The sequence below is a fragment of the Ovis canadensis genome, chromosome 12, assembly GCF_042477335.2.
Source record: "Ovis canadensis isolate MfBH-ARS-UI-01 breed Bighorn chromosome 12, ARS-UI_OviCan_v2, whole genome shotgun sequence".
In the NCBI taxonomy this organism is placed as follows: domain Eukaryota; kingdom Metazoa; phylum Chordata; class Mammalia; order Artiodactyla; family Bovidae; genus Ovis; species Ovis canadensis.
The window spans coordinates 73,019,629-73,029,222 of NC_091256.1; the positions used below are offsets into that span (position 1 = coordinate 73,019,629).

General features: G+C 47.7%; 1 protein-coding gene across 1 annotated transcript; it reads left to right on the plus strand.

Annotated features, from left to right (window-relative positions):
- The first annotated feature begins 3,552 nt into the window (after positions 1–3,552).
- IER5 (immediate early response 5) lies at positions 3,553–6,881 on the plus strand. Its single transcript, XM_069546214.1, has one exon. It carries the CDS (start codon positions 4,945–4,947, stop codon positions 5,917–5,919), a length of 975 nt encoding a protein of 324 aa, XP_069402315.1. The 5' UTR covers positions 3,553–4,944; the 3' UTR covers positions 5,920–6,881.
- The last annotated feature ends 2,713 nt before the right edge of the window (positions 6,882–9,594 follow it).

Sequence of the window (9,594 nt, forward strand, 5' to 3'; positions counted from 1 at the left end):
GGAGATAAAGACATCTACTTTCAGAACTTTGTAAGGATGATGTATGATGTCTCTACAGTGGCGAGCTCAGTGCCTGGTCAACAACATCATTATTCAGTTCAGTTCAGTCGCTCAGTTGCGTCCGACTCTTTGCCACCCCATGAACTGCAGCACGCCAGGCCTCCCTGTCCATCACCAACTCCCGGAGTTCATCCAAACCCATGTCCATTGAGTAGATGATGCCATTCAACCATCTCATCCTCTGTCGTCCCCTTCTCCTCCTGCCCTCAATCTTTCCCAGCATCAGGGTCTTTTCAAATGAGTCAGCTCTTTGCATCAGGTGGCCAAAGTGTTGGAGTTTCAGCTTCAGCATCAGTCCTTCCAATGAATATTCAGGACTGATTTCCTTTAGGATGGACTGGTTGAATCTCCTTGCAGTCCAAGGGACTCTCAAGAGTCTTCTACAACACCACAGTTCAAAAGCATCAATTCTTCAGCACTCAGCTTTCTTTATAGTCCAACTCTCACATCCATACATGACCACTGGAAAAACCATAGCCTTGACTAGACGGACCTTTGTTGACAAAGTAATGTCTGTGCTTTTCAATATGCTGTCTAGTTGATCATAACTTTCCTTCCAAGGAGTAAGCATCTTTTCATTTCATAGCTGCAATTACCATCTGCAGTGATTTTAGAGCCCCAAAAAATAAAGTCTCTCACTGTTTCCACTGTTTCCCCATCTATTTGCCATGAAGTGATGGGACCGGATGCCATGATCTTAGTTTTCTGAATGGTGAGCTTTAAGCCAACTTTTTCACTCTCCTCTTTCACCTTCATCAAGAGGCTCTTTAGTTCTTCTTCACTTTCTGCCATAAGGGTGGTGTCATCTGCATATCTGAGGTTATTGATATTTCTCCAGGCAATCTTGATTCCAGCTTGTGCTTCTTCCAGCCCAGCGTTTCTCATGATGTACTCTGCATAGAAATTAAATAAGCAGGGTGACAATATACAGCCTTGACGTACTTCTTTCCTATTTGGAACCAGTCTGTTTTTCCATGTCAACTTCTAACTGTTGCTTCCTGACCTGCATATAGGTTTCTCAAGAGGCAGGTCAGGTGGCCTGGTATTCCCATCTCTTACAGAATTTTCCACAGTTTATTGTGATCCACACAGTCAAAGGCTTTGACATAGTCAATAAAGCAGAAATAGATGTTTTTCTGGAACTCTCTTGCTTTTTCCATGATCCAGTGGATGTTGGCAATTTGATCTCTGGTTCCTGTGCCCTTTCTAAAACCAGCTTGAACATCTGGAAGTTCATGGCTCATGTATTGCTGAAGCCTGGCTTGGAGTATTGTAAGCATTACTTTACTAGCATGTGAGATGAGTGCAATTGTATGGTAGTTTGAGCATTCTTTGGCACTGCCTTTCTTTGGGATTGGAATGGAAACTGACCTTTTCCAGTCCTGTGGCCACTGCTGAGTTTTCCAAATTTGTTGGCATATTGAGTGCAGCACTTTAACAGCATCATCTTCCAGGATTTGAAATAGCTCAAGCTGAATTCCATTACCTCCACTAGCTTTGTTCGTAGTGGAATTCATTAATCCAAGTGTATATGCACTTGGTGGGCTTCCCTGGTAGCTCAGTTGGTAAAGAAACTCCCTGCAGTGCAGGAGACCTGGGTTCAATCCCTGGGTCAGGAAGATCCCCTGGAGAAGGAAATGGCAACCCACTCCAGTATTCTTGCCTGGAGAACCCCATGGACAGAGTAGCCTGGTGGGCTACATACAGTCCCTGGGGTCTCAAGAGTCAGACACAACTTAGTGACTAAACCACTATGCACTTGGTATGGCCACCTCAGGTGTCATAAGCTTGAAATGCTGCCATACCAGTTGGCAGAAACTCTTGAGCGCCCCTCTTTCAGGACACGCAGCCCCTCCTGCAGGAGCCTGCCCCAAACCCCTGCACTGGAAGGGCCTCCAGGACCTGATGGTCAGTGCCTGTGTCCTACAGCTGTAAAATATTTTCACTATCTCCTGGCTACAAACATGAGATGGGCTCCTGCCTATGATCAGAGGGCAGTTGGGGAGCAGCCCTAGGCATGATGGGAAGAAGTAACGGGGACAGTGATGAAGGTGTATGGAGGATGGGGGGACTCCCCGCTCAGGTGGGTCAGGAAGGCTTGGTCTATCAGGGACCAGTGTGGGTTGGGGAGAGCATCCAGATCATCACTAAAGTTCCTTTTGTCTCTCGCCTTTTTCATTCTTACTACCTCCACCTGGTTCAGACCTTTACTACTCTTTGCCTAAAGTCCCCCTAGATCTTCATGATTAAGTGGTCCCCTTTATAATTAAGTGGCATTTAAGGGTGCTGACTGCTCTAGAATCCATTCTGTGGTTCCCTTAGTAAACAGTCTTTGGTAGCTTCCTCATCTGCTCATAGGTATCCACAACCCTCTATCATGTAACCCCGGCCTCTATTTTGTCTTTCCACTTACTGTAGGTGCCTGGCACCCCTGCCAAATGAAGTGTTCCTTACAATTGACTCAGTGGCCCCTGCTGCTTGGATCTTGTGGACCCCACCTCTGGGATTTTCAACACCCTCCTCAAATACAAATTCTTTGTTCCATCTAGATTCCTTCCTTTCCTTGTCTTTTCCACCCCAAGTCATGTAAGGTGTGATGTTCTAAACATCCATTGCTAGCATGTGATACCTTGTTTTCTCTTCACAACAGCTCTAAGAGGTAGGCACTATTACATCATCCCTATTTTAAGATAAAAAAGACCAAGGCACAGAGAAGTGAATTAGTTTTCCAAAGGTCACACAGCAGGCAAAAGGTAGAGCTGGGATTGCAACTCAGGAAGCTTATCTTCAGAGCCTGAGTTCTTAGTGTTTTATAGTGATGACTAGCTCTCAAAGAAAGAGAAAGTAGAAGAAAAAAATTGCTCATTTTTACATTAAACACATGGCTTGTTTTTGTAATTATTTGTGTTGTCATTTTATCTCCTTCTTTAGGTGAGCTGAAAATTCCTAGAGCAGAGGAACTCTGGGTCTTATGAACTAGTGTCTGTTATCATCATTAAGTTGTGAGGATAGATAATTACTGAGCCATCACATCCTGATTATGAATTAGCCTAATCAAACCTGTCTTTCACTAGTACTTTTCCCAAGTAAATACATGACTTGGCCAAACCCTGATGCAAGATCAGGCTAGCATTCCACATGGACTCCAAGAAAACTGTGCTTAGTTTGGTGACTCAGATTGTGGATGAGAGTTGTCATTCATCGGAAGATACTGCATAATAGAGCAGATGTGTATGTGATTTCTCCTTTTTAGACTTGGAGAAATTGAAGCATCCTGAGGTTATTCATCCAGCATCAGGCAGGTCTGTGGTGGAGCTTAGCTGGGACAAACTCAAAATGACTCTCCAGGAACCCAGTTTAGGACCCTGGACAACCCTCTGGTGTAAGGATCAGTAAATAGACTAAGTCATCGACTGACCAGAAAATTCTGGAACACTCTTCCGCTAAATTTTTACCTTGACACAAAATAAAATTATGACATCATGATGGGATTACAGGACTTCTCTATTTGTACTTTTATGACATGTTAGTTTTTTTTTCCCCAAGGGTGGATTGGTCAGTCCTCGTGTTGAAGAAAAATCGTTGTCAAGAATGTGAACCACCTTTCACTGTAGCTGATGTTACAACTGTATTGGTTCTAGAAACTAGAGAACAAAGTGATAAATACTAGCTTAAATAGAGAACCAAAAACTTTGTGCTGCTGCTGCTGCTGCTAAGTCTCTTCAGTCGTGTGCGACCCCATAGACGGCAGCCCATGAGGCTCCCCCGTCCCTGGGATTCTCCAGGCAAGAACACTGGAGTGGGTTGCCATTTCCTTCTCCAATGCATGAAAGTGAAAGTGAAGTCGCTCAGTCGTGTCCGACTCTTAGCGACCCCATGGACTGCGGCCCACCAGGCTCCTCCGTCCATGGGATTTTCCAGGAGAGAGTGCTGGAGTGGGGTGCCATTGCCTTCTTTGTAGGTAGACACAAAAACTTTGTAGGTAGACACAAAACCTTCCTGAGTAGACAAAAACTTTGGAACTTTCAGAACCCCCGTTTTCTTTCTTCGGTGTTAAAATTGACAGGTACTAGAGTGTATGTGACTTTAGGAGGCAAGGGACTTATCCAAAATTAATATCTGCCAAATATCTTGTAGCAAAAGTATGTTATCTAGGCGAATCCTGTGCCGCATTTTGCCTTCGTCTCCATTTCCGTTAGGTTGCGCGGAGCTTACAGGTGTATGTCGCCTTGGAAACGGTGGTGCGGGGTGGGAATGGGAGGAGAGCTGATCCAGGAAGGATCGAGGCTTTATTGCCGAACGAAGTCCACCACCATACTCGGATGAAAGTTCGAATGGTTTAGTTCGCTCTGGTTCCGGGAAGCAGCGCACAGGCCAGGCACCTTTAAGGACAAACAACACTGTAGCTGTCCCGTTCTCCGTATTACCGGGGCTCGCAGCACTGTCTCGGGCTAACCGCCTGCAGGCGGTCGCGCGCATCTCCCCCTTTAAGAACCTTCTCCGCGGGACTAACGTTCGAATAGCCCTGGCGCCCCTCCTCGGTCTCTGATTGGCCGCTCGAGGCGCACGAGGGCGCGCCGATGGCCCCGGAACGGTTGGCGGCCTCTCGCGATTGGCTGTCGAGAGGGCTTTATAAGGCGCCGGGCGGCCAGCTTGCCTTCAGTTAGCGACCGGACGCGAAACTGGCTGTGTTGCTGTAGTGGGGAGGGCGTGGAGGCTGGTGAGCGCGTCGTCAGAGCCGTTTCTCTTCGGGAGTCTTCACAGACCGAGGGTCCACCCCCCGTGGCGAACTTGTTGGCACTTCTTGTTCCCGTCTCAGCTTCGGAACGTGGGCTGGGGCTCACCCCCTCACCTCCGCGCCAGCCCTGGGAAGGAGGAGGTAGGATGGAGTTCAAACTGGAGGCTCACCGCATCGTCAGCATCTCCCTGGGCAAGATCTACAACTCGCGGGTCCAGCGCGGCGGCATCAAGCTGCACAAGAACCTCCTGGTCTCGCTGGTGCTCCGCAGCGCCCGCCAGGTCTACCTGAGCGACCCGTGCCCCGGCCTCTACCTGGCCGGCCACCCGGGGGCCCCAGCGCCGCCGCAGCAGCCCGAGGAGTCGGCGGCCGGGCCACCCGCGGGCTGGGGGGAGCCACCTCCGCCGGCCGGCCGTGCCGCCTGGCCGGAGCCCGAGCCTCAGCCAGAGCGCCCTGCCGTCCCAGAAGTGCCAAGGGCGGGTGACTCGGAGCCCGCGGCCACGGTGACGGCCGCCGGGGACACTCTTCAGGGCGGAGAGGCGGAGGCGCCGGAAGCTGCCTGGCGCCGCGTGGAGGGACCGCGAGAGACGGCGGTCGGAGGAGCCGGGGGTCCCGCCGAAGTCTCGGGGGTCTTCCCCGAAGGGCCCGAGGCAGCGCGCGGCCCCTGCGGCTGCCCCCCGGGGGATGAGGACAAGCTGAGCGCGGCCCCTCGCGTGGACGGCTGCCGCGCGCCTCGCCCCGCTGCGGCTGAGCCCCCCGCGTCGCCCCCCGTCTGCGCCAGAAAGCGCGGCGCGGGGTGGGTGGGCGGAGGCCCCGCGGACTGCTCTGCGCCCGGGTCGACCCCGCTCAAGAAACCCCGCCGGAACTCAGAGGAGCAGCCGGGCGGGGCGGCGGCGGCCGCGGAGGAGGAGGAGGAGATGGAGACCGGTAACGTGGCTAACCTCATTAGCATCTTCGGTTCCAGCTTCTCGGGACTCTTACGGAAAAGCCCCGGGGGCGGCCGGGAGGAAGCGGAGGGAGAGGAGAGCGGTCCGGAAGCCGCCGAGCCCGGGCAGATCTGCTGCGATAAGCCGGTGCTGAGAGACATTAACCCTTGGAGCACTGCCATCGTGGCCTTCTGAGCCCCCGCGGTCCCAGTGCGGAGAGGAAGTTGAGCAGCGGGCGTCTCGACGTGAGGGCTGGGCCTCTCCCGGCGGCGAGGACGCCCCCGAGGCAGTCGGCGCCGGGCGCGAGGGGGTGCCGCCGGGCGGCACAGACTGCCCTTGGGCTTGGCGGCCGGCTGGGCCGAGCCTCTCGGTTCTCCTCTGGAGACTTCGGAGTGGGAGACTTATTGGAAGAGGACGGCGATCGTGGACTTTTGTGTCTGTGTATGTCAGTTTGTCTCATTGAATTAAGGCTATTTTGTCCCTCTGGAGAGCGTCCCTTCCCCGCGGTTTAGACGATTGGGGCAGACAGGGACTTTCCTCTGCCGGCAGCGCCGAGAAGGAAGCGGCGAAAAAGGCCGGGGCCGGGGAGTTCCCCGTTCGCTCTCGGGGGAGGAAGGGACTTTACACACACCTCTTACATGAAAGCTAGAACCGCACCGAGGCCAGGAGCGGCGTTTCCTCCCAGGATTTCCTCGGACTAGAGGGATTTAGTCTGGAGTAGAGACTTGTATTATTTCTCTCCTTCCCCACTTTTCTCTGTCACTGAAGAAACGTTTATACCCTGTGATTACTCGGGGAAAGGGAGTGTTAGCGGCCCTTGTCTTCGTCACGGAGGGGAAAAAAGAGCTTGATGAACTTCACAGAAGAGTTCAAGCTTGGAAATACGGAGTTTATAGAGAAAAGATTTATTTTTTAAAAGCTCTAGATCAGAACTACTACACAGTGCTTTTAAAAAGTGTTTAAGGAAACAAAGTTTACAGACAGAAGCCCTAAGTGGAAAGGCCCTATGGTTTTGTAGATAGTAACTCCAGTCTTTGTTGTATAAAGGTTGGGGGAACTGACAAGGTTTTTGTACAGTATTTTCTCTTTCGTTGTATTGATTTTTGTATAAAAATGTAACTTTACGTGTCTAACACGTATTAAATATTTTGAAGCAACTTGACTGCCTCCTTGTGTGTAAATCGCCTGTCCAGGTTTCAAGGGAAGTGGGAGGAGAGCAACTATGGTCCGCCTGGAAAATTGAAGACGTGGTTCTTACTATCAGTTGTGCAGACTGGGGACATTGTTTGCTGGCTTCATTTATTATGGAGAGAGGCACATTTAAGCTTTCTCCCTCACATCAGAAGACTGCTGTTAGGTACTAGTATCAGTGGTCTGCCAGTTTATTGAAACCTGCCACTAAAACTCCCTTGTCTAAAGTCAATTTAGGCAATTTGATTTTTAGCCCAATCTGATAATGTCTAATATTAAATAAACTGTTTAAGTGCCAACTTCTGAGGCCCTTTCCATCCACAAAAGTGTCTTTCACTAAAACTTTTAGTTTCCTGTTATTAATAAAACCTGAGGGAAACTGCCAAGACTGACATGGCCAGCTGGTCAGGTCTGCCTCTGCATTCCAGTGGATGTCAGGATGGAAATTTCAGTGCTTTAAAATTTTTTTAAAAAATTATGTCTGTAGAAAGTAAACGCATCAGTGAAAGGAATTGGCTTGTGTCAAACTAGATAAGGTTGGAGGCCTAGGAGGGCTAGACGAATTAGCAAAGCCTGATTTGTTTTTGTCACCCAAATGGTGACATCAGTGTTTTGGCTGTGGGTCATGGTAAATAAATACTTTGACAGCCGAGACACCTATTGATACATTTTTGGGGGGTCTAAGGCAGAATGTTCAGTATTTGAAGGGTAGTCAGTAATCTCTCAGAAGCAAATCAGTTAGAGAATTGTGTCTTAAAATATGGTTGCTAGTTCTTTAAAAGATGGAACTGGTCTAAAATAGCTTATGAATAAACTGGGTGTTTATGAGGTGGCAAAAATTGAGGGAAGAGGAGACAAACCTCTAAGAAGGGATTATTTTGCCTTTGAGCAGAAGCATAAGGGAGTGCTTTGCTTTCCCTAAAGTCCTGACAGTGCGAACTTCTGTCAGGCCAGTAGGCCCCATGTTTTGGTATTTTTGCAAATCTATCTGTGACTGGTTAAGTCAAAGGAATTTTCTACGTTATGCTCCATCACCATAAATAATATATTCATAAAATTAAACATTCTCTAATCAGGGTCTTGTTAACATTGACTTGTTTTGCTTTCAGAAATTAGCTACTTCACTTACAGCCACAAGAGATCCATTGAGTGTGACTGCTTAAACTGGAGGTGTCTAGGGCCTTAATTTTGCAAACATTTCCTGTTGCTAGAAAGTAATTATTATGCTTGATCAACTATCTCAGTGCATTTTTATATTTGAAAGAAGGGAACATTTGGTGTGTTTGAGTTGATAGGTTTTGCTTGAGATGAAAATCTCCATTGATCCTTGTTTTCACATTGAGATGAACCATGGGACCATGAGTCTGCTTAGTTTAGAAAAGGTAAATGGATATATTTGATAGGGAAATACAGCTTTGGAGAAACCAGTAAGGATGATTTTTTATTGTAGAAGCAGTATATGTCATGGTTAGAGCTGGGCTCTGGAGCCAGACTTTCTGAGTTTGTATCTTGGCTTTGCCACTTACTAGCTGAGGGATCCTGGACAAGTTACCTCATCTCTGTGCCTTAATTTTTTCTCCATTATGAAACTGAGATAATTGTGCCTACCTTGTAGGGTTGTGAAAATGCCTCTAAAGTTTTTAGAAAAGCACATCATACATAGGATAAGTAAGCATACAATTGTTAGTTGTTAATGTAGAAGTAAGTTCTGGGTATAAATCAGATCTATGGTCAAAAGAATTGTGTATATTTGTAAGAAAGGAGGGAAAAGGAGAGTCTGTTTTGAAATTAATCCAATCTGTGAATTTCAGGTTCTTTTATTCTTGTATTTCTCTGGACACTGGGCAGTTCACAAAGCTTAGTCAGAACAGTTTTGCTGTTCTGTGTGTCTCTCACCAACCCTGTGACTTTGCTGATTGTATCAAACAGCTCTATTTTCAGCAAAGAGTAAGCAAGAGTGAAAACAAGGAGCAGAGATCTTGTTGACATACAAATGCTTTCTGTGGATGAGCAGAGAGGAAAAAAAAATAGCCCACAGAGTTATTTTTAGACTGAATTGCTTGGGCATAGACTGTTTCTTAAGCCATGTTAATTGATAGGTCCTGGAAAAGAGCCTTCCCAATGCCAGGATGGGGTTATCAGATTCAGTGTGACCAGCAATGAATCATAGTTTTAGTACCTAACCACTTGACCACTCAGGGAGGGAATTTTTTGATCAATTAACCTCAGGTCTGGCCTGGAAAAATTTTTTACAGATATTTAAAGTGTTTTGTGACAAGGACTCCAGGAAGATCACATGAGTAGTGAATAGAGGTGGTCAGTTTCAGTAACATCTCAACTGTGACTCTTTAAACTTGTATTCCCTCTCAGAAACCACTGATTATATTTGGGGAAAGGAACTAATGCTGGAAAGCTTGAACTGCCCCTCCAATGTGACTGCCTTTGCTCTAAGGCACCTAATGTAGTAATAATAACCCTTGTATTCCTACCATTCACCACTGATTGGATAAGAAGTGGAAGCAGATGGACCATCTAACAATTTCAGTACAATGCTTCTCAGAATAAAGATATAATAAATAGCAGGAACAGAATTCATAATGACAAAACTTTTTATCATTGGATTAATCTGAGTTGCTTCAGCTTGCTAGGCATAACTACTTGGCTTAGAGCCTGTAAGAT